Source organism: Coturnix japonica, chromosome 2 (assembly GCF_001577835.2).
Source record: "Coturnix japonica isolate 7356 chromosome 2, Coturnix japonica 2.1, whole genome shotgun sequence".
NCBI lineage: Eukaryota > Metazoa > Chordata > Aves > Galliformes > Phasianidae > Coturnix > Coturnix japonica.
The window spans coordinates 16,876,767-16,902,799 of record NC_029517.1 but is presented as its reverse complement, the minus strand read 5'-3'; the positions used below and the strand labels follow the sequence as shown (position 1 = coordinate 16,902,799).

The 26,033-nt window shown below is 35.6% G+C and overlaps 1 protein-coding gene across 2 annotated transcripts in view; it reads left to right on the top strand.

Moving 5' to 3' along the window:
* The window catches only part of PLXDC2 (plexin domain containing 2), a 225,109-nt gene that overhangs the window by 129,778 nt on the left and 69,298 nt on the right, over positions 1 to 26,033 (top strand). For both annotated transcript variants that reach the window (XM_032443073.1, XM_032443074.1), the window contains exons 3-4: positions 2,669 to 2,815; positions 6,084 to 6,153. In XM_032443073.1, coding sequence (XP_032298964.1) covers positions 2,669 to 2,815; positions 6,084 to 6,153 — 217 coding nt within the window. The remainder of the gene's footprint in view (positions 1 to 2,668; positions 2,816 to 6,083; positions 6,154 to 26,033) is intronic.

Genomic DNA, 26,033 nt, shown 5'->3' with positions numbered 1-26,033 from the left:
GATAAATTAGGTGTTGTGTGAGCCCGTTGGAAAGAGTGGTCAGGCTGCCCAGGGAGGGGATGCAACTGGGGGGCACAGTGGGCATGGTGGAAATAGGGTGGATGACTGGACTGGGTGATTTTAGTGGTCTTTTCCAACCTTAATAATTCTATTACTTTAATGCTATGTAATATTCAATGGATACAAGGACTGGGAGAAGGTGGCCAGAACTAAAGCTGTTGAAATCTAACTGCTGTCTGTCTGTATACACTGTAACAATTTGCTTTGCTAATATATTTCTCTCTTACAGAGAAACTAGTGTTTTCTCTATGGTGTACTGTTGTGCAGCAGCAGAGATCATCCTTGGATGCTTTTTTCCCTGCTTTTTTTGCTGCTTCATTTAAAGTATAGCCTTAAAGATGGTAAAACTGTATTCATTATTGTCTGCAGTTTGGATGGAATAGAAAAAAGTACTTGAAAAAAAAGCATTCTTGCACATAGATTTGACAGAGGATCTTATTCCTAACCTAAATTAAGGAGCATGTGTAAGCATGGGACTCTCAAAGTTTCTTTTCTTTCACATATGAGATCGCATCGTCATTGAATCACGGTGCCTTACCTCAGTGAGAGAGAACTTCATTGTTTCATGTTTTTTCTGTATTATTTTCACGTACACTTTTGGTTCGCATCCCAGTTAGCAATTTGAATATATCTTGGAGCATAATGTAGCTCTTCCTGATAAATAGCACACACAGTTACACCACACTTCCTAGTCTATGAGAGCACACTTAGCACGTTTGAAGTCCTTATTTGTTAGGGGAGAGAAGTTGTTGAGGGAACAGCCTTGTGACATTTGGACTGTATGACTTACAGAATGAATATCTAGCAAGAGTCTGACAAGTAATGTACGCCAAAAGTTTAAAAAAGGCTTAGTCTTCAGCTGTGCTGAGCTTTCATGAGCAATGTATACACACAGCACACCTGAGAATACTTAGTTGTAGTGAGAGTATGAAAATATATTCAATGTGTCATCAGAAAATATCCCGCATAAAAACTGTATGAAATTAGTTTTCTTTACAATCACAGTAAGATGGCAAGTCAACATTGAGGATTGCTTCAGGTAAAAAATAACTTATTTTCCCATAATAATAAACATTCCCTTCAAATTCAGGAAGGTTGACAACAATAATAGTTGATGCAAAAAAAGTTTTTGGAAAAGTCTGCTGCTGTAGAAGGTGTACTTGTCAATAAAATAGAGGTGCATCTTATTTCATCTATGTGCAGTATTTGGGACAAACTGTACTTACAGAGAAGCAACTGGAAGTTATTCTTATTTACCAAAAATACCTGGAAAGTGAGGGGGGGGAAGAAAGAAAGAAAAAAACAAAAAACTTTGTATTTAACCATCAGCACCTTAATTAATTTTCTGTTGCTTCTTAAAGTAGTAATGGGCATGTTGTCTACTTTCTCTTTTCTTACTTTTTCGTATGTTAACATGCTTCTTTTATTTCTAAACATTCTAATTTCCTACGGTTGGTGGAATGTATTATGAAACAGGTAGAATCAACCAAACCCCTTAAACACATCTGTCAGAATGAAGACTCTTAGGTATCTGTTCTTACCAGTAAAGCATTTCCTGATAGCTGGCAAACTTATGGAAGAATCCTGTGATTTCATTTCCACAGCGGTGCATGTTCACACGGTAAATTTGCAGTGTTTTTTGTAGCCATTCAACAGAAAACTGACAACATTTTGATTTAAATATTTCACAGTTAAAAACTTTGGATGGGTAAAGGTTGACTAATCAGTAGCTAGAATAAAATATTTTTGTATAAAAGATCTCAGAAATACACTTTTTTATGTGCTAAATAAGAGCCAGTGACTTATGTGATTTTGAGTAAAAACTGATTGCAGTAGAATGGCATGCAGATTATTTTGAGTGTTGGCGTCTCATCTGTCATCCAAAGTAACCAGATGTTGCCTAGACTTTGACTATCACCTGAACAATGAAATGGATTGCGGTGTTGGATATATATTCTGGCTGCAGAATTTGGTGGTCCACTAGCATGGTTTCACATAGCACATTTAGGATTTTTATATTTTCTCTCTGAATTTGCTGTGATATGGTCATGGCAGCAACCACTTCATTTTAAAGACTGCAAAAAATTTTCCATAAATATATGTACGTATTGATCTTTCTCTGAATGGCAAATGTACCTTAAAATAATGTTTTGGAGATCTAAAGTGAAATAATTGTAAAGCTATAGCTATTAACAATGTTATGGATGCTCACTTAAAGGCTATTCTAATAAATTATGCTTAGAAAACTTAAAAAAAAAAAAAAAAAAAATCCCATTAAGGTGTTGGCTCTGAGTACTACTTATCATTTTGTTATAATATGATAGTTGTTACATGAACTTAATCGTCAGCTCACTTTGTTGCCATCATAAATATCATAAATTTTGCTGTAGATTTTTATAAATGTGGTTACAGGTATGGTATGGTTATGATTTGGAGGTAGATAATGTTATGGTAAGTATTTGCCTTGCCAAATGCTCATGGTTGGAGGCAGAAATATATTCTGGAAAACATTTGGAATTTTGAGTGTGAAGTGTGAATTTTACATAAAAGTAAAATGCATATTCCATTCTGATCTCTCTTTGCTGTGTTCCCCTCCTTCCCCTTTTAGGAGGATACAGATCATAATTATTATACTTCAAGGACGTATGGCCCATATGATTCTACCAGTCGGGATTTATGGGTCAATATAGACCAAATGGAGAAAGACAAAGTAAAGATTCATGGGATCCTCTCCAATACTCATCGACAAGCAGCAGTAAGTTGTTATACTTTTTATTTTTACTGTCATAGATGTTTTTCAACTGTGAGCAATTAAACTGTTTTAAGTATCAAAATACTCCTTCCTGTTCAGAGCTTCATCTTTGAATTTTAGTTAAGATTTAAAATTCTGAACTGTGTTGCTATCGAAAGATTTCCAGAAACGTTTTTGTATTTAATGTAACAGTCCTTCAGAAATGTCTTTAAGGTATATATGTATGCTCTGTTTTAAGGTTAGATCTCAAACTATCTAACAGTAAACTAGTTTCATCTCTGAAGTCAGAGGAAATGTTACTGTTAATTTCATTAGAGACAGAATGGGGCTGAGAAGTAAATTGCTGAAATTGCTTTTCGTGAAACTTGTAAGGTTTGTTTGCTTTTTTGGTTTACTTTTTGCATCTTTTGGGGCTGCTTTTTTTTTTGTTTGTCTGCTTGTTCCAAGAATTAGCGGTGTTTAACAGTTTCCAAGCTGAGAAAAAGTCAAATTAAATTCCTCTTTTCACTCAGTTTATATGTTATCTCCCTGACGCCAGCCAGGTGACTGTCTCAGGGGAATGTAAGTGACAGCAAGAAGAAATACTGTGGTTTTTAACTCTGAATACAAAAAGGCAGAATAGGGTAGCATTTGTCTGACAAGGGCCCAAATCATAAGATAATTTCTTCATGGTCTAAGAGACTAGAATAAGCAAGGGCTAATGCAAAAGCAGAGGACTTAGGCAGTTATATTTCTTTGGAGTAGGTTTAATAAAACACTGTATCAGCTATTTTCTTAAGACAGTTTGTTTTTAATGGGGTTGAGTGAACAGAAAAGGTAAACCAAACCTGGTAATGGAGAGAATGGAAACATGCAAAAATAATTAAGCTTGTTAAAAAATACCAGTATAAGTTTATGTATATATTTATATAAATTATATATATTTATATAAACTTTTATATATATATATATATATATATATATATATATATATGTACACTTATTAAACTTTATATATATACATAAACACACACACACACACATAATAATTATTGAGCCTGGGGCCTAAATATTAGTGAAATTCCATTTAGAAATTTTAACCTGTTTTAATAATTAGTGAAGATAACTCCCTCCATGCTCTCTTTCTAAGCACTTTTGTTTCGAGTTGGTTTGTGAGATTTCTTGCTTCAGAATGTTAATTCCAAGGAGGATATTTTGTTCAATTATTTTTCAAGAGGCTTAAAATGAAATAATGCACCTGGACTGGATGTAAGATTGATGTGGAGCATAGTAGATCGGAGCCTGGCAGCTCAGACTCCTGAGCATGAGGACTTTGATTTACTCTCCCTATAGCAAGTAGCTGTTAAATATTAAACTTTAAAATGTTCCTCAAATCTTCTTAGTTCTTTAATACACTATTACACTGTTTAATTGCCAATACTAAGTGCCTATTATGTTGTTAGAATTTAGGGCATTACTTTTTGATTGAAGTCAATGGGAGATCTATATCTGATTTGAGTGGGCATAGGATCAAGTCTTTATCTATTACAAACATTATCGTTAAACTATTATCTTTATTACGACAATTTAAAGGACAGTGAAAGACAACTGTGCCCCCTTAAAAGCATTTTAATGTTTATTGTGTTATTCAGAAAGTTAATGCTAATAGAAGAAAAGGATAGAGAGAAGTTGTGGTCATTTTTAACCGCATTCATGGAAATTATGTGAGGTAAAGCAAGGACATAATCTGAGTGGAACACATACATGAACATAGCATACAACTTTCCGGCTATGAAAAATTCAAAATGTGACTTAATTTTTTATGTTTTCTTTTGCGTATACCATTGTGATTAAATGTTTGGTTACGTACACATATTTACATACTCACAAAAGATGTCATTAAAACTTACTCATTCCAATTAACGCAATGCAAATGAATTCTGTATTCTTATTATAAAAGAAAACACTATCTTGTCAAAATACTATCTTCCTCTTAAGTGGAAAGAAAATCTGATTTAAAGTTGCTGTAAATCTTCAGCTGTTAATTTCTTATTAAGTAATTCTGTAAATGTTTCAGGGAGATGTAAATATAATCCTTCCTGAGATCATAAATCTCAATTATTATTTGAAAAAAGAAAAACAATGAAAACAGCCCAAGATAGCAATTATTTTATTTGTTTTGTTTTGTTTTTTCAATTTTAATAAATTATCAATTATTTTCCTTTCTTAAGTGGAGACATCAAAGCTTAGGGATGAAAGACAATCAATAACACTTCTTCTCAACACTTTTTTCTGTAGTAGCTCCTTTTAAATGCCGAATAATACAGAGCCACAGGCCACTATGCATGTGGAATCTTTCTATGGGATATAATATTTAAGCCATGAAAAGACCTTACTGGAATTTCAGCAGTTCTTTCTGCCAGGACTACTGATATGCTCAGAGTTGAGGTAGGTAGAACACCAAGTGATAATTGAGTGGCCACAGTAGTTAACAAGCTTTGGGAGAGCAGTGGAATAGATGAGAAAGGAGAAAGCAGAGAGGGAAAATAAGTGTGAATTTGAATGGTACTTTATGAAGACCGTAGGTGAGGAGAAATCTGTTCTCCAGATCATTAAATTACAGTTCACTGCTGTGATGTCAGCTGATATAGGATAGATTGACAGAGGAATTAAGTCTGTTCACTCTCCACTCCCCACCCCCTTCTTTTTTCTTTTTAAAATTTGCAGTAAGTTTGCTAGTACTGTTGTTGCTTTCTTTCTCTGTAAATAATTTAAGGTCTTTGTTAGTAAGCAGAAGGTCTGGGAAGTGGTGTCATTTGAGTTTGCCGAAGAAACTGTTTTCCAGTTTTCATCAGATAAGCAACCAGGTAGCAGCAGGGGGTCAGGGAGAACATCTGAATCTGAAGAGGCATGTGGCTCAGGAGTAAACCACTTGCTGGCAAAGGTGTCATGCATATTGTAAAACTTATATAGTGATGGCTCTTCTTAGCAAGGAGGTTTAAAAACCTTTTTTAAATTAACAAATCTTTCTTAATTGCATTCTTATTAAGTAGTTATAATGTCTGTTTGATATGTGTTTAATTTTCTAAAGTCTTCAGTTTTGAATGTTCACTGCTTTCAGTTTTTTAAGTGCCAGAATTGTTCCTAGTTAGCTACTGGCAATTGCAAATTTAGAATAATGAGGCTTCACTAAAAAATAAAAAGCAATGATTGAAACAGACATTTTAGTTGGAGTATTCTTCATTTTGTTTTCTGCACAATATCGATTTTTATTTTCTGGTGTTCCTTTCAGAGAGTGAATCTGTCCTTTGATTTTCCATTTTATGGCCATTTTCTACGTGAAATTACTGTGGCAACTGGGGGTAAGTGGCTTTCTAACCATTTACTTTGAGTAATTTGAAAAGTTTCTTGCAGCTATTTAAAATCATTTTTTTCTCCCACATATGTCAACAGAAACTACAGCACTTATTTCTTGTTTTCCAGAAGAAAATAGCAAAATATCAGTATAAGGATAACCTCATACTGCTCAAGTTTAACTGTTATAAAACCATCTCAGTAGAAGACTTTGTAGTATTAATGGTTTTCTATTTAAGTGTTCCAGTTGTGTATGTATGTCTGGAGCATTTGCACTTGTACAGATTGTGCTAGAGCCAAGACAAGGAAGGAAAACCTAGAGTGTTTTGTCTGCATGAGGTCAGAGGATTTTCTATCTGAAAATGAGAAGTGCTGACGGAAATATGTAGCTTGTCCTTTGTCAAACAAGCTAATTGTTGAGTGTTGTTGGGGTGCTGTATAGTGTCTACAGCAGTATCACAATAGGTAAGAGGTATGATGCAGCCCAACCTCCTAGTCCTGTACCTCTGTACACCAATGATGTTTCATGGTTGGGGTCCTGTCTTCTGCCACCACTGGCTGCTGTTTGTGCAGATCTCCAGTTGTATAATAGCCATCAACACCCTTCTAACACTGTTCCCCTCCTGCTCATGTTCCTTGAAGGAGTGTGGAGATGGAAGTTGAGATCAGAGAAAAAATAAATAACATGGAAGAAAACAAGTATTTAGAGGAGTAAGGGTCAGAAGGTAGTAAAAAAAAAGAGAGGGATAGGGAAATATTGTAGAGAATCGCAACCTCCTCTCATCTCTAACATGTCCAGCAGATTCACGATTCTAGCTGGTTAACCTCTGCTGAGAGGTACAACAGGACGAGAAAAAAAAATGTAGAAATCCCTGTCCTGCCTTATCCCTTGCTAAGGTTTCTCCTTCTTATGTTTGAGTAGGAAAGGTACATCTAAAAATTTTGGGGGTGCAGCAACCAGAGCTTCAACAAGAGAAGGAGTGCAGGTTGCTGACTGATGCTCTGTGTTGAGATCTCCATTTTTGCTACTAATGTAGAAGAATATAAGAAGTGAACAGAGTTGGAGGAAAAAGTCCAATATTAAGTGGTCAATTTGCAGCCAAAATTAAAATAAAAAAACAAACAAACACAAAAAAACTTGGGGGCTGCCTAATTACCATTCTATTTTTCTTATGTTTTGGTACTGGATCACTGACACCAAGTTCCATATCCTGTTATCAGAGGAGCTGTTTCATGTGATCTGAAAGAATGAAGTGGATGGATGCAGCACAGATAAAGCAGCAGCAGTAGGAACAGTGTTCATCCTGTAAATGTCCCCTAATTCTTACTGCTGTATTTGATTCATTGAAGCATTTAAAGTTCACTCTTCTTCAAGTAGTTATTCTATTCTCAAGCTTAACTTTTAATAGAACTCCTGAATCTTTACCACTTGTGTCATTAAAATGCTGCATTCATCAGGCTCTTCCAACTGCTCCCAGAGAACTGGGAGGAAAATGAAGCTCCCAAACAGAAACGTGTAATAGTAATTTGTGAGGAAAAAGTTTTTTCTTTTAGTGTAAAGCATTTCAAAATAAATAAATAAATACTTGCAGGCATATGAGATTAACTGAAGTTCGCAAGACTCTTTTCTGTTGCTATTAAAGTTAATGGAATTCTGAATGATAGTTCCGTTTTTTGCTTTTCTCTGCTTCTCCTAAGTGTGATAGTACTGCAGTGAACTGATTATGGATTATTATCATGCTAAATGGGACTTTAACATCAGCCCCTTTACTAAAGGCTGTTGAAATTAGCAGAGATACTTCTCCACATTTGTCGCTCATGTTTCTCACACATTAAGCATGAAAAAGTGAGAACTAATTGGTGATCACTTTAAAATTATTGTCTTGATAAAGCTCAGTGTCTGTAAGCCATCCTGTCAGTTCACAACAGGATGCAGTCAAGCTCAAGAAACTTTAAGAATTTAAAGAGACTTTGGGGAGAAGAAGGATCTACTTCAGTCAAAACTCTATGATAAATATTCTACTTTTGTTCTGCTTGATTTTTTTTTTTTTTTGTTACAATAAGTTACTTGTGATGCAGCAGGTCATATCACAGAGTCACCGAATAGCTGAGGTGGGAAGGGATCTCTGGGTCTATCTGCTCCAACCCATGCTCAGGCAAACACCCAGAGCAGGTTGCTCAGGCACATATTGAGGTGACTTTGCAAGATCTTCAAGGAGACTCCACAATCTCCCTGGGCAACCTAGGCTCAGGCACCCTCACATTACAGAAGTATTTCCTGATGTTTAGAGACAGCACCTCCTGTGTTCCAGTTTGTGCCCATTGCCTCTTGCCTTGGCACAGGGCACCACTGAAAAGAGCATGGCTTCATCCTCTTTGCACCCTCCCTTCAGCTATTTATATGCGTTGATTAGATCCCTGAGACTCCCCCAGTCCAGTTTTATTCACTCTTCCTGATAGAAAATGTGCTCCCTTGATCATCTTGGTGGTGTTATGTAAGTCACTTTTGAGTATTTGGTATTATGTAAGGCACTTGTCTCCCTTGTACAGGGATGCCCAGAAGTGAAGACAGTACCCTGGGACAGCCTCCCCATTAGCCTTCGTAAAGGTGAAAGCATATTGCTGACTCACATTCAGCTTAACGTCCACCAGGTCCCCCAGGTGTTTTTCTGCAGAGCCATTTTCCAGGCGGGTGGCCACAAACAAGTGCTGGTGCCTGGAGTTGTTCCTGTCTAGGTATAAGACCATGCATTTCTCCTTGTTGAACTTCACAGCATTTTTGTTTCCCCCATCTCTCCAGCTTGCTGTACCTTGATAGTAAATGGTAAAGATAGGATGCAAGTGCTTTTTATACTATATATTCTACTATTTCTTAGTAGCTAAGATTTTCACAGTGGCATTTCTATTATTAGAGTTTTGGAAGACCTTCAGAGGTTATTATGGAATAAAAAGAGTGACAAAGCTAGCATGTACAGGATTCCCACATGACAGATGTACAGTTCTTGGAGAACAAGATGGGATTAATTATGTTAATAATAACACTTCAAACTGTTTATACCTCCAGCCATGAATTAAATAACCTTGTTAAGAGGAAAATTGAGGACAATGGAACATTAAATCCCTGACACAATATAAGTGGTTTCTTCAGTTCTTCATGTAGGTTGCATAGTTTCCAAGTTCCTTAAGATGACTTTGAAATTGTTGAGGTATATACTCAACTTTTTTACTGTTTAATGAATAGGTACTGAGATCAGGAATTAAAAATAATTAATTTGAGTGCTTCACTCACTGTTGTCCTCAGCATATCTTTAGCAGGGCTATTTAATTCATAACTAGAAGTTAAGAGAGTTGGTAGTATTGTTCTAAATGTAGTTAGTGACTTCTGGTTCCTTGGTAGGTGAGCATCTCCCCAGGCTTTCATAGACTGTTTTTAAAGCATCCTCTTGTTCTCTTGTGATTTTCATTTGTAATAATGGAAATGCAATAGTGGATTTGTCATTAAACAGAAAGTCGTGTGTAATTATGTAAGAATCAGAGTTTTTCTCCTAAGTAGCTATCAGCTTGTTCTGTTGTGATGGGCTTTTTTTGTTTGTTTGTTATTTTAACATTTCCAAAGCTGTTTTAGCTTAATTTTCTCTGTCTTTAGTGAGCTTTTCTAGACTGATCCATACAATTCTGTCATGACTTGAAGTTTCTGATGCTTAAATTGTTTGCTTTGATCCATCTGCCACATTTTATTCCCAAACAAAATGAGCTTTGCAGAATAGAAGTCAGTGGAAGTATTAACATGCTGATTATTACCGTTTGCATGGATGAATGGTTCTCTAGCAAATTCATTTTGGTTAATTATGATATTGTTATCAAAATGAATTGAAAGAAATTGTTAGTCCTTGAACATGAGTTCATAAAATTTTAAGTGTAATTTCTTTCAGCAAACTAAAAATGGAAATTATATCTGTGAGCTAAATCCTGAAGTCTTGAGTTAAATTTTCCACTCAACCTTAACTTGTCCACTAACTGCTAATTACTAATTTCCAAGTTAAAAGGGCAGCGAAACATTAAAACTTTGTTTGCTCTAGTATATGAATGTATAGATGATTCCAACAGGATGAGAGGCTTTTAATGGTCAGAGGGCAGAATAAGTGAGAGGTTCACTGTTGGAGTTACAGCAGTGTATTAAGGAGCCAGGAACCCCATGAACTGAATGAGATGAAATAAACTTATTAAGCATGTACTATCAGGAGGTAAACATTAACAGAAATACAGTTGATTACTATTTGGTGAAGATAAGCAAAAGGGTTAAGTGACACGGTTATTGCCTTGTGAAAGTTTGGCTGATTGATGATGAGTTGATCACAGATAGTTGTGGAAGGGACACTTAAAGTGCATAGACTGCCATGAGCTAAGTCATAGCCTGCAGACAAATTTACAAGTAAAATGAATAATCATATACAAAGTAAACAAGTAATTTAGCTGTATTGACATCTTCTACATCCATGTTTATCAACCTAACTCATGTATAGCCAAGAAGGACATAATCAATATAGTCAATATTCTATGAATACTGAAGGCAAGGAGGTTGGTCAAGTTACATCCTGTGTCCAGTTCTCTCTGGTTTGTTTACTCTCTCTCATACATATATATATCTATGTATGTATGTGTCTGTATAAAAGGGCCACTCTGAAATTAATGCCTCCTATTTATTGTATTGCCCTCCATACCATCAGGAACAGGTGCTGGTAGTATGGCAATAGTGATTGAACCTTCCTGACAATTTTCCATTACATTTTGTTGCCATATGATGGATGGCAACAGGGGAACATTGTGACAAAACGGCATCTGACCTTGGAGTACATTTGAAGCAAAAGTGTGGAATTGAATTCCTCCAAGTGGAAAAAAATTGCACCCATTGACACTTGTTGATACTTCTGAAAACCAAACACTGGATATGAGCATAGTGGGACAGTAGTTGGTACGTTTCAACTGCAACAACAGTGACCATGGGGCACCTCCACTGATGCAACTATTTATGAATGTAGCGTACGGTCTCTTGTTCAAGGCTGGCAAAAATTTACAGCTAACATTAGTGGCTACTTTGAAAAGTATTGTTATTGAGTTCTTAGTATCTGTTGTCGTTTCCATGGAAATAGGAGGCAGTACTTTCAGAGCAAATTATGTGTGTATACGTATGTGATGCTACAAAGACAGCCTGAGGTGAGGAGCTCAGATGTCGATGTCTACATTTTGAATGTATTAAGCTGTATTAATTAACCATTGAGTCATTTCACCAGCTAGCATGAAGGCAGCTTCGAAACTGTCCACAAATCAGGAAAAAAATATGAATCACAAACAATTCAAAGTTATTGCAGAGAAAAATATTATTCAAAAGTGTTCTACATAGGCAGGCATTTTATGTGGGAACTGGAATAAGCAAGTTCTTTTAGAAAGCTTGCCAAGTGCTAAAACAAAGACAGATAAAAAGGCATATTGTAGGCAATTGAAATAGCCCTGAAAATATTTCAGATGTTTGATATGATCAGGGATGCAAAATACAGTATGTATTAAGCAACCATAACTAAGAATGATGGGGGACTGATGCAGAGTTACAGCAGCAGGAGCAAAAAAACATGTGCAATAGGTTTTGAAGTAGGGTAGGGTTGGGCCTTTTTTAAGCGAACCATGTTTTTCCTCACTTCTGTAGCATAATGCTCAGAGATCTGGAAACTGGACAGCTTGTCAGACGCTTCCAGAGCATCCAAGAGATCCGAAGCCTCTTTGCGTTTCAGCAAAGCAGTCAGCTGTTTCAGACTGAGATTTTTGAGACAACGACTCCTAGTCATCTTGTAGGGAGTTCCCCTGAGAATGAGGATTCATTCTCATGTAGCCCTGATGAATCTGGAGCAAGTAGTTAAATTTGTAAAGACTACGTTGACAAAAACTGCCAATAAAATAGCAACAACAATACTAATGTTTGATAAATGAGCCTTTGATGGAGGATCATCCTTAATCAGTAGGCCTTGATGTCATTTGAAATAAGCATTAATGCTACCATTAATAATGGTACTGTATATTAATAATATAGGACTATTGGACAAAATGAAATTACAATACTAAATCTCACTGTGATCAAATAAATGTTAGCTATTTTCTAAAACTGAAATCAAGAATTCTTTGTATGGTCATGCCTAAGGTCAGATTATGTTTTAAGAAATATTTGTATTTATTAAAGAAGGGGATCTTTGTGTATTTAAGATGGCACTGGTCAGCCTTTCATCAAAACTGAAGACGTTTTACCCACTACTGACCCAAAGTGACCTCACAGGCACTGAAAATATTGAAATCCGTTTTCCCTTGAAAACTTCTGTTATCAGAGCTTGCATCACTGAGCCATTGCAGAGCACCTGAGCACAGTCTCTCAACAACTCACCAGCTGGAACAGCAGATTCACAGTCATCTTTTATTCTCATGAGAAAGACTCATGTTTATTCCAGTATCAGACTGTTCAGAAGTGTGTGTATGATTTGTAACAACAGAGGGAAAAATTTGAGTTAACTAGCTAGTTAGCTGCTTAAATGTGTAATTTTTATACGTTATGAAGATTCTTTTGGACATGGAGTGTGTAAACAAGGTAATGGTATTCATGTTTAACTGTTCTTTTCCTAGACACCCCAAGAGGAATGCTATAAAAAATAATTGCCAAACTGCAGAGAATTCTAATGTAATTTTGTCATGTTTTGCAATACTTTATTTTTAGTGAGTAAGAAAATGGAAAAAGGATATCTATGCTGCAGGAAGAAGAACAAAGGCTGAGGTTGTACTGCCTGAGCTCCATCTTTTTTTTTTTCTTCTTGTCCCCCAGAGCAATAGCTCTGAGCAGGAGGGAAATCTGTCTTCCTGGGTGGTGTGCTAGAAGATGTAGAGTATCACCGTACTGAGTGGAGCATGTTATTAGAACCTGGCAGAAATTTCTGTTTGTTCTGCTGCTCTGAACTCTTCAACTAAGGAGCCTCCAGGAAATGTGTTCATCCTTAATGAAGAGCAATTTGATAACAAAATTCAACCTGTGGGTGACAGCTGTTAAATGGCAAGGATGATATAAAGCTGGGTGTGTATCACTGTGTTTCTAGCCAAAAATCACTGACTCTGACTACCACGTGTCTGTTGTAGGAGATCATACTTCATCACCAGCAGGCAGCTTGCTCTGAAGGGCTGTGGAAAGTTGCCTGTTGACTGGCAGAGATCCAGTCAGACAATTGCACTTTTTACCTCCTTACATCCTGTCTTTTTCTGAAGTATTGTATTATGATGCAACTGTCAATATTTTTTTCCTTCCTGTACAGCTTCCCTGGTGTTTTTCACTCCTGTTACTAAGTGTCTCTTTTGGAACTACCTTTCCCCTTTCTGTAAGGGCTGCCCTTCTATCAATCAGCTTCACCTAGAAACTCTGCTTTGTCTTGCTTTCCATCAACAAACTCTTAAAACTATTTCCTGCCCTTATGCTTTCTCTGTACAAATTAGAACAGAAGCACTTAGGGCAAAGATAATGATAAGCTTTGGGGGAGAAAAATATTCATGTGCTTTGACATCACTCCGACCTTGACAAAGGCATTTGGTCTGTGAAGTTTATTGGAAGTAGTTATACAGAAGTGGTATCAAGACTTAAAATGACTATATTTATATTTGCCTATGAGGCTCTGTTTCATAGAATGACAGATAATTAACCAACATATTTGTCCACATGGAATGTCAAACAAATACTTAAATAATTTTGCTGATCAGATAATAATAACTTGAATGGCTGAATGTTAGGGTAAACAGCCTATCGGATAGCCAGCTGAACAGTAGGGAATTGTTAGAGATACACAGTTTCTAAGATAAAATTCTACAATAAAGAGTGGGTTTATAGTAGCTGTATCTTATGTTATCTTATTAGTAGCATTGCAAAGATTCAATAATATTGTGTTTTTACACTATAGTAAAAAATCTTAATGCATGACAAGTCTTTATTCCTGCATCTCCCTCAAAATATAGTGTTTATTTGGTTTGTTGCATGAGTTTAAAAAGTATACTTCATTTATGCTGCAGATCCAGCAGACTCTGTAAAATCTATTATGCATATCCAGCCTCATAAAGTTTTATGTGGTTTTATTTTGTATTTTCTACCCTTATAGTTCTTTTAACCTATTCTTAATGTATATGATGGAACCCCAGTGGAAAAGTAATTTACAAAAACAACAACAAAAAAAATTTCCAAACCAAAACAAACCAATCAAAATCTCATGAGAACAGTGAATGAGATATTTGATTTCTAATTAGAGGAGGAAATTTCTTTTAAAGAATGGAAAATCACAGAACTGTAGGGGTTAGAAGAAATCTCTAGTCCAGTCTCCCCTGCTAAAACAGGTTCCCTGCAGTCCCTACCGTAACCTAGAGTATGTTATACAGGAAAATACCCAGGCAGATTTTGAATATCTCAAGAGAAAGAAACTCCACAACTTTTCTGAGCAGCCTGTTCTAATTCTCTGTCACCCTCAAAGTACAGATTTTTTTATTTCTCATGCTCAGATGGAGCTTCCAGTGTTTCATTTTTTATCCTTTGCCCCTTGTGAAGTTGCTAGGCACCATCAAAACAAGCCTTTTCTTACTGGCCTTGAGCATCTCCAGTGTTGGGCATCAACAACCTATGTAAGCAATCAATTTCAGAGCCTCACCACCCTCTGAGTAAAAAAATCTGTTCCTAGCATCTAATCTAAATATTCCCTCTTTTAGTTTAAAACTCATCCTATCAATATCATATAGTGTAAGCTCCTCTCAAGCACTGGAGTAAGTGATATCTTGTTGTGGAAGTCTTGGACCTTTATTAAATGTGCTTGGTTTGTAAAACTAAGTATCATAAAATATTACTTCTAAATGTCCACTTAATAAAGTCAAATGAAATAATTATATATATGCTGGCAGTTTGTCTCAAACTTTTAAAATATTTTTTTCAAATGAGATCTTTCAAAGCACAGATGAGTTAGAGACCAGTTGGGCTGGGAAATGTGTTGAATGTGCAGTTCATAATCAGTATAACTTATTTCATATAAGGGCTACTCTAAATTGCAGTATTTATTAAGAGGTGGAGCATTATTATTTTGAATTCTATCCTGTTACCATCTGTATCTATCCTTTTCCAAAAAGTTAATCTGCAGCTTTGACTAAAGCTTGGTTCTTGGTTGTCTTAAATAGGATTCATTTTGAGAAAGCTTAGTTCTTAATAACAGCAATTACATGCAAAGACCTGTCACATGCTTTTCAATGTGTTGGTCCCATGTGCATTAGAGTGAAGGCTCTTTACTTTTGTCTCAGAAGAATGTGTTGTAGGCCTCCATACAGGCTTCTGTAAATGGAAGATTAAGACTTGAAATTAAGAGTGTGAAATCATATGTTATGTGATGCTATTGCTGACAAGTACCATAGGGCCGTATAACAGTGCTGATAGCTTACAAGAGGGCTTTCTCTCCTTTGTCTATCTGTACCTGCAATAAATTTATGTTCTTAATCCTAACATGATGACGACATTTCTGTTTTTCCTTATGTTTATGGTGAATTGTATGGACTCCTGCAGTGACTGGTTTGTCTGAGTCATGAAACCATTTGGTTTCACTCCTCATTCAGACAATCTAAGTTCTTTTATTTAATTAATAAGAGGAAAGAATTACGAAATTAAATCCTTGAAACAAAGCCCTTGTTTCCAACTTAGAATTTCTTGGAAGACAAGTTTATTTTTTACCTCTTTTTTTTTTTGTTGTTGTTACAAGCTTACTAATTCATTGGGCCATTGGCAGTATGACCAAAGCAATTGTAGCAGAAGCATTGAGGTTCTGTTTGCTGTGCAGTAAATCAGCTTGTTGTTGTCTTAAATAAAAGTGTGAAAGCTTAGGGAGGCTTAATTAAAATCAGCGAAGGATTTAAAAATGAATAGTCACTGCTGGAGAAATATAATTAGCAAAACAAATTGTGTCCTAAAATGGTTCCAGTGCAGCCCATAGGGACCCAGTGCCAATCCTTGCTGAGGACAAGGCAGACATTCTGGGGAAGCCATAAGAAGACATCAACAAGGAAGACTGAAACCATCCTACTGGTAGCATGGCCCCACATAAAGAGGCTGTTTTGTCACTTAGTTTTACATGTTACCAGTAGCCTTATTAAACACTAAATGTAATTTCTCTTCCTTGTTATTAAGCGTCTGCTTTGTATCCAAAGTTACTGATTACCCATAATTTCCATTTCCTATCTGTGTTTCTGAGACTGCTGGAGAGCATGAAAAGAACATGAATCAAACCATGCAAGCCTTTTTATGTTTATTACTTCACATAAAGTATTCTAATTTCCCTATTTGGGATCTGTTAATGTCGGAGGAAATGTCTACACCTATAATTTCACTAGGATCAGGTAGTATTGAGAATACAGATTCTTCTAATATCTTGATGTTACTGCTTTGTGGATGTGATGACTGTCTTCCCTTTTGGCTCCTGAAGAAATTTAAGAAAAGCCAATTGCTACTCTACATTTAAAATAGCGTATGCAACTACTGTCTGAGTCACATTATGAAAAATTACTTGTCCTTTGATAGTCTCTTCATTATAACAGAATCTCTTTCTTGGCAACAACCTTGTGTGGAGCCAGTCCTTGCTAAATTCATTACCATTGCAAATTGTCAGATTGATATCAGCCTGTTGTCTGAAACAAGGGGCTTTGAAATAGGTTACCATGGATCTTTGTCAGTTTTGACCTGGGACCTAAATTGGGATCTAAATTTCTTCCCTCACTTCTACTTCTCCTTACAATTTTTGTGCTGACTCCATTCACATCCTTTCTTCCTATCGGTCATTTGACTGAGTGACATGCCCAATCTTCAAGCTTCCTCCTGTGTACGCTTGCTCCAGAGATGTTTCCAGATATAAGCTAAGATCTACGATCAGCTAATAGATTAATTCTGTGCTAGAGTGTTGATTTCATGATGAAACTGTCATGAACATTTGAAGGGTTAGAAAATGGAATATTGTTCTTTTTTTAGAATGCTGACCTCAAAACTAAGCCATTGTTTTCATGTGTTTTGTTTCCACTTACTTCAAACAGCTTCTTTGTTTTTTTGAGCATTAACGGGACTATACAAACAGAGCTTTTATTTCAGGTCTGCTACCACTAAGCCCATCTTATAGTAATGATTCCACATATGACTTCTTTTTGGTTGTGATGTGTAAATAGATTCCTGGTTCAGTCTCCTAAAGCTGCTTGTGACCACGCTTTTCTTGCATGTCTCTAGGAAATAAAATATTCAGAATCACTAAAAGTTCCTGCTCTGACTCACTGACAAGTCCTAATCTTAGGTATTAAAAAGTATGGAGCGAATAACCAAAGGTGAAGGCCCAACAGTGCATCTCCTTCAAGAATTAGCAGATTCAGAGTTTTCTTGTGTTTTCCACAGACAGCACAGGCATAACTAAGTAGAAAGGATCTGCTGTGAATTTCCTGTTAGAAGTGTTTTAACCTGAGCCATTGCTATACTACAAAATTCGTTCCAGCTGACATAGCCTATAAGTCTATTAACCAACCTGAAAAAAGAAAACCAGATCTTGTAAAACCAAATCATGACCTTTGATGCCTAAGGGGCCAGTTACCTTGAAAAGTACTTTTGTAGCTATTTCCTAAAGTAGAAATGGTTGTTTTTAATTTCAGGCTCCTAAAAGTTGTAGTCTGGCACAGGCCTTCACATCTGAGAGTAGTCTGAGTCTAAAGGCTGTTGAAGAACACTTGAATGCAGGTTGTTCTAAGAGTCAGAGGACTTTATTGGTTTTCTCAAAATGACTCTGCATTATCCTATTGTTTCATCAAAAAAGTAAATTCTTATTATTATAAGAGGTTATTAACAGGATTGAATAAGAGGTTATTAACAGGATTGAGCTAGCTTTGTAATTGTTATAGCATAAGCTGAATGGCAGTAGACGTGGGATTTCATATATCAATGGGAAGACGCAGTGAAGCCAAATAAAGCAAAGTGTTATCAAGGTGTTATTTAGCAATGGCTTAATAGTGCAATAAAGGCAAATTTCTGTAAGCCTTTTCTTTTCTTTTTTTTTTTTTTTTTTTTTTAACTGCAGTTCATGTTCTGTTTTCATTCCTTACTTTATGTGGGGGAGACTGAAGCATAAAAGAATAATATAATCTCGGGAGTATTCAATATTATTCTTAAATTCCACCTCTTTCAGTCCTATGCATTAAAATACAGAATTTACTTCTTTGGAGTAGTTTTCTGTGCTTTGTGATTAAAAGACATCATACGTATACTTTTTATTTTCAGATTTCTTCCTCCTAATTTCTACCTGCCTCACAAAATGAATTGCAACCACTATTTTAAAGTCAAAATTATGTTTTTAAACCATGAGTCACATTTCATTTACAAGAGGTGTTCTGTAATCTGCTAGACCTGGAGACTTTAGGGCCTCCTTAGCATACACAGCAATTGTGTGAAATGTACACCTGCTTCTTTTTCCAAATAGCACATTCCTCCCTGCTGCTACAGCTTCATTTCCTTCATGTTAGCAGCTCTGAGCTGAAAATTGTTAAAAGTGTCAGACTGCAGTTATGTCAGCATTATGTGACTCTCCCCCATCAAAAATGTCTACACCCATGTTTTCAGGAAAAATTCTTCAGACCTTCTTCAAAACATGTTATGTTTTCTTAGCTGTTCCACTGTCTTCTTTTAAATAGTAACATGGAAGAAAAGCCACTTTTTGAGTTGGAGAAGATAGATGCACTTGCATTGCCGTTCAACATCCAGCCAGTAGCTCAATCAGATGCACAAAAATCTCTCTTTAAAGAAAGCATCAGAGTTTTTACAACTGTTCCATGAAAGCTGTAGCTTTTATGACCATTTTCATTATTAAGTCCAACTTCTAGTATAAGCATGGGCTTCTGATAATACAGAGATGAGAATGTTGTACACTCAGCTATGAAAATGTCGGATAATATTTGGCAGTAATTCAAATGTATTCACTCAAGATGTACAGAAAAGTTTTGGTAGAACTACTTGTGTCCTTTGGTACTTTTGAAAACGTAGAGTGTTTTAAAATCTTGTCCCAGATTTCAAACTAAAAAGTATAATTATTCCAATTTTTGTAGATATGTTTTGCATCTGTTTTCGTGGAGGAGGAAAGGACAACAGACATTTATGAGTTGTATCAGTGATTTTAACCTAGCTAAAAGATACCTCAAGTATATCTCTGGAATGTTGTTGGAGTCATTTCATTGTTTGAGAGACTAGCTATATGTATTCTATTATCAGTGTTGCTTATTGAGAAGACACAGTTTTGTTGAAAACTGAAACAGAGCACAAGTATAATGTCTATCCATTAATGTACATCTTAAGAAATTGATCGATTTTAAGTTATAGCAGTACAGTTATCCATTATTCCGGTAGTCTTAATTATGTACGCTTACAATGTGCATTTACTATGGTAAATTATGTACCTTGTTTACCTTAAAACAGAAAGGTAGAAAAATGTATGTGAAGTACACTCATGTGGTTGTCAGTTTGCAGACTGGAGTTTTATGTGTATGTTTTATTGGCTGGAAACTAATCTACTTGTGTCATATACTCTTGTTAAGTTCTTGTTAAAACTGAGGAAACTGGAAGAATCACATTTGTATTGAATCTCAGACAACATTGCTTTCCTTTCACATATGTTTAAGATCTTTATCTTCCGGACAACACTGTAGTACTGACTAGGCAAACTCAGGAAGGTTCTAAACTATTTCTGTGTTGACATTTGTTTTGTTATAAATGTAGTGATTTGACCATCAGTTTAGGTGTTAAAGGTAGCTGCAGTAACTGAAGCTTCTTAATCTTACCGAATGTTTAAAAACTAAAAATTCAGTGCTTCCTAATTATAAATCTTTTTTTTTTTTTTCTAGTACATCCATATATTTGTATTTTTACCTTGTATTCACATTACAAGGATGTCATATTAAGGTTGGCTTTTTCTTAGTTTTGTTTCTGGATGATGTCTTATACAATGAAATGTAATCACCTTTATTGACTTGCTGTTCCTCCTGGGTCACAGCATCTGCTGTTCTTGCCATAGTGTAGGCTATAGAAAACTGCCCCAAAGGAGGCAGCTCTTTAATTTTGCTTGATTAGGTGAAATTGATTGCTGAAACTGAGGACAAATGATAGCTTTTGTCCTTCCACAGATGCTTGCGAGGTTTGATCTTTCTGATGTGTACTGTATGTAGATGCTCATCTGATAGAGTCCCTTTTGTTTTGTTGTTTTTTTGTTATGTTTTGTTTTGTTTTTGTAATCCTAGGCATTAAAACATTTTTCCTGTTTTATTTGTATAATGTTGTTTTTGGGAAAATGTTTCTTTTAGAATAGCACAAACTTTTAAAAGGACATGAATTCCAAAATACAGAGCTACTGCTCTGTGCAAATAGATACTTGGCATTGGCAAGGTATGGCTCAACTTTGAGAAAATTCTGAGGTTAGTTCTCTTGAGGTTAGTTCTCTGCCTGTGTATACTATACCCCTCTATATGATGGGTAAATAGATGATCAGAGAGTAGAGTATGTGGCTTCTTGTTGCAAACGTCCTGACTTCACATTTATCTCTTTTTCAGCATCACACTTAGCAGTCAGTTGCCTCCCCTCCACTTGTTGGAAGCCTGACTACTGCAAGAACAAACAGCAGTATTTGTAGGCACCTTATCAGCATGCTGGCACTAAGGCATAACTTTCTGATGTGCCCATTAATTGTACTGTAACTGAACAGCAATTCTGTAGAATGATGGTTGTGTTGTAACAATTAAGTTATGCATTTTGATAATATGGCAAATAACTGTGTCAGCTCGGTATATTAATGTAAAACTGGGACTGTGTGGAAAAATAGATGATGTTTAGCAAGCAGTAAACTTGTCCTTTAAGCCAGCAGGCACTGAGAGTATATTCAGTGGATAGCACTATTAGACAGGTGGTCTCCAAAGATAACAGCATACCAGGATAAACTTCAGTGAAAACAGAATGTAAGGTCTAGTGGAAATGAGAGCTCATTTTGAATAGGTTTATAGAGATCTTGTCATCTCATTATTTTCTGTGGCAGACAAATACTCTTGTTAATGTTTTTACTTCTGATAATCTAACTTTGTTCTTTCAGTCTGTGGGGCATTCTCTTTTTTTTTTTTTTTTTTTTTTTTATGCTTCTGTGACTCCCTCTTTAACATCAATGGAGTCCACACAATTGAAACAGTGAAATTAGTAATGTTATGATTTTTACTCAGTCATCAAATGGTCAGTTAAGAGACATGTTTTGTCCTTGGGATGTTTCTGCATGTGTAAGTATTAGGAATTCTATTGTATCAAATTGTATTGTAATTAAACGAGGCTGAGAATAGCAGAAAATTGTACAAATTGGTAGGAGGTGAGAAAAAAAGCCTCAGACAGCCAAGCTAGCATTGCTCAGGTTACCTCCAGGAAAACTGAGGTTTTTTGATAATTCCAAAAGGTGATTACCTAGATGAATCTAGTGTGTTCTTAAAAGGCTACTAGTCCTTAATATTGAATGGACATTCTTTTTGGTTTTAGATGTGATAGATTTGATTCTCTTCATAGGTTCTGGTATTATGGTAAGTTTTGGTTTTAAAAGAAAAACAATGTTGATAACAAATGGATATTTTAATTGTTGATGAGCAGTGCTGTGCAGAGACAAGAACATTTCAGTTTCTCAGCTTCTTGTGCTGCCCTGTTAGTGAGGGCATGGAGGCACAAGAAGCTGGGAGGGGACAGAACCAGGACAGCCAACCTTAGCCAGCTAAATGTATATTCTGTACTACATGGTGTAACATGAAAAAAACTTGGAAAATTGTTAAGGAGTGGCCACTGCTTGGAGAATGGCTGGGCAGGAGTTGGGAGATGGTGAGCAATTGTGTTGTGCATCAATTATTTTACATATATAAATATGTATTTATTATTATTATTATCATGACTATTATCCTTTTTTCCTCTTCCATTTCTATTTTATTATATAGTTTTTATTTCAACCCATGAGTTTTACTCTTTGAGTAGAACCCTCTGAGTTCTTCTCTCTGATTTTCATCCCTATTTCAGTGGGAGGTGAGAAGGCTAAACAAACAATTGTGTGGTACTTAACTACCTGATGAGTTAAACCACAGAATGGGAAAAGAGGAAAAAACTAATTTGGTAAGCCACCCTATGTCCAGGCGTAGCTATGGGAATTCTGTACTCAGGACAGTTTAGGAATGTGCTTTTATGTGGCCCTGGAAAGATTATACACTGTCACGTTTCTTTGATTTGGGTAAATACATGTCAGAGAATTAAAAAGAAACAGGAGGGAGGGGGTCTGGGGGGAATGTAACACATCCATCTTCATACATTTGTTTACATGACATTAGAATTATGAAAAATATAAATTACTGAATGAAGACATGGTGGCCAGGTATATAAAGCCATCTTTAAGAGCTTGAGACATTATGTAACTAGGCAGGGATTAGAGTTGTTTTACTATATTGCTATATGCCATAAAACAATGATAAAAAAAAACCAACTGGATTTTCTTATGAAACATTATTTTCTTTCTATCCCTCTTCCTCTGATAGTATTGAATTTTAGTTACAACTATACTTCTGATTTTGTTCTTTGCTGATTCCTGGACATTTTCATTTGCATTATCCCGGAAGTTTAGTCTTTTTTAAGTAAGAGCAAAGGGCAATGATCAAATCATCAGCTTTTCATATTTTGTCTGTTGTATTTAAACTGACAGGGCTATCTCTGGCTTGCATTTGTGTTCTATCCATTAGTTTTTTCATGACATATATTAGACTTCAATTTCAAACAGATGAATCAATGAATATATTTTTTATTTTATCTCATTCATCTCTGATTATACCAGTTCTTTCTGGTCTGTTGGCTGTCTCAGAGCTTCAGATTGATTTGTCTCCTTTCTTATTGTCTCTAGTCATTTCATTGTCTTCTTGCTGCTATTTTGACTACTGTGTATTGTTTTTATTTTAGAATGCTGCCGTCCTACAAACCACTCCTGCCCATATTTCAGTATATTCTCAAGCTTTAAAAGTGGTTGAAAGACAACTTTATAGCTGAAAGGTCAATATTATCTCCTCAAAATCTGTAGATTTGTTATTGACTTTAGCAAGACTGGGATCAATCTGTGACGAAGTTTAGCCTTATTATCCTATTGTGTCTCATCATTAACTGAGACTGAATACTGCTTGTTGGCTGAACAGTGCTGTTTATGACAGACTTATGTTAAGTTTCACAAAAAAAGACTGAACCTCTGATCGTAAACTTCACAGGCCATCCATGAAAATAATCATAGAATCTTTGAACACTTCAGATTAAGAAGGACCTTCAGAGATCACTATATTCAGTTGTGTACTTAAAGCAGAAGGATGATAAGTGAGCCTTTCCTAAAATATATTTATTTCTTCAATTTATTTTAAATACATAAACTTGGAGATAAATTTTGAATTTAAAATTGGTATCGAAGTTGCAATAAAATTTGAGATTAGATATTTTAACTTTCAAGCAATATTACGAAGGTAAAGCCACAGAATGTGCTTGAGACAGGAACAAAAAAGTCTAACTAATACAGGAAAATGAATCTAGCATTGTGGAATAAGCAAACTGTGGAGTGCCTGTAGGCACCCCTGCTTCATAAATATTCATCTGACCTTCAGGTTCAGCTGTACTCAAAGAGTAAAAGCTCTTGTAGACTCAGTCAAGCAAGGCAGATCACAGACAAAGGGGACAAGGATCCATTACAATTCTGTACTTTTTGTTCCACTTAATTTTTGTAAGATGGCATGTATTTCTTTACCAACAAATGCATTTTTATGTTATTAGATCAATTCACTATTTTCATCTTAATCAACACAATCCTCAATAAAATTAGAGTTGAACGTAACTGTTTAAAGCGTTATCTTAAATGTGGAAATGTTCAGGTTGTTTGTTTGGATCTTCTTATAAGGAACAGAATGAATTACTTCCGTTTATTCCAGTTATTCTGACCAATTATTTTGACCAGTTATGCTGACTAGTCCTTACCACAGAAAAAATTAAGGCTTTACTGCTTTACTGATTTATTTCATGAAACCAAAAGTAACTTCATGAAACAATTTTCCTTTCATCTGTTCAAGATAACTGGTGAATTAAAATCTCTGACCTACAAAATTATTTTGTGTTACAACTTTAAGAAGGTTTCAGCCTAGTAATATCACAGTAGTAAACCTGAGGAGTAAACAAATGTTACCCCTGTAATGGGCAAGTGAGTAGAGAAACTTCATGGAGACACTGAGTGAGAGAATCTCATTATAAGAGCTTGATTGATATCTATGGATACCTTTTCAAACATTTAAAAAAGTTGAGAAAATAAATAGTCATGAGTATAATAGCTTGATGCATTATCAGTTAACTGGATGATTAAAATGAAGCATTTGGATTTGACTCCCCTTCTAACCCACCAACAAAATGAACACAGTGTATGTATGAATTTGTAATGCAATGTGCATTTTATGAAAGAAAAGTTTCCATGGCAACACAGCAGGAAATCGATAAATGAGTTGTGGTGTGATCTGAACAGTGCCTCACCTCCAGGTAAAGTTTGAAGTAGTAGGAAAACAGTATAGTTATCAGCAAACTGCAGACAGTTTGTGTAATTCAGCCAGCCACTTAATTTTATTCATGGATGACTCTAACTTCATCCTGTCAGATTGCCCTATTCTATAACTCCAGTTTCTCCAACAGTACAATTTAAGAATGAAATTGTTCTGCCCCATGGGGCAGGTGATAACAGTTTCAATAGTATGACAGTAAATACAAAGAACCATGACTAGATTAGTTTAGCAGGTCTGCTAGTGTTTTAATGACTTTGGTCTCCATTAAATGTTCTGTTTCCTAGTACATCTGCTTGATCTCATTAAGCTACTTTTTTTTTTTTTTTTTTTTTTACTGTGTTTAGAAAGATAACTCATGAAATGCACAGAGTTATTTTTTTTCTATGCAGAACTTCTTATTAGTTTGAATATTAATGGGTGTACCAAAATATACCTACATATAATAGTCTTACATGCATTCTCTTTTATTTAGACTTAGTGAAGATTAATTCTAATTGTAAAAGAATCAGAATCAGAGCGGATCTTTACAACCTCCCTTCACATATTTATATACCTTGATGTGATTCTCCATAAACCTTTTCTTCTCCGGGCTTAACTTAAAGGCTCAGTTCCCTCAGCCTCTCTACAGTAGCTCTCTGTCTTGTATTTGTCAGCAAATAAAGAAAGTCCAGAGCTAGACACAGCACTCTGGATGCGTCACATAAGAAGTGAGAAGAGGGGAAGGAAGAATCACCACCTCCCTCAAACTCCTGATAGCACTATTCCTAATGCAACCCATCAAACATTAAGTATACCATTAGCCTTTTTGACCACAGAGTCACACTGCTGGCTTGTGTTCAACTTGATGTCCAAGAACACACTTGGGTGCTTTTCTGAAAAGCTTTACAGCTTTTCAGCCCCCAGTATATATCCTTGTTAAACAAAAGGGGAAAAAAAGAAAAAAAGAAAAAAAAAAAAAAAAAAAAAAAAAAAAAAAGAAAAACCATTAAGTTTAAGCTTCAACCAGTGCATTATTTTATTTTCAGTATACTCAAAATATTCAACTGTGACCTGTGACTTTTTACCAACAATAAAAAACAGATGCTTTAGATCAAATTTCATTGTAAATGGCACACTGTGAATCTACCTACAGACTCTTGTCATTGCAGGACTTGAAGGAAGGGCTGCATCCAACTGTGAGGAATGTCACAAACTTTTTCTTCCA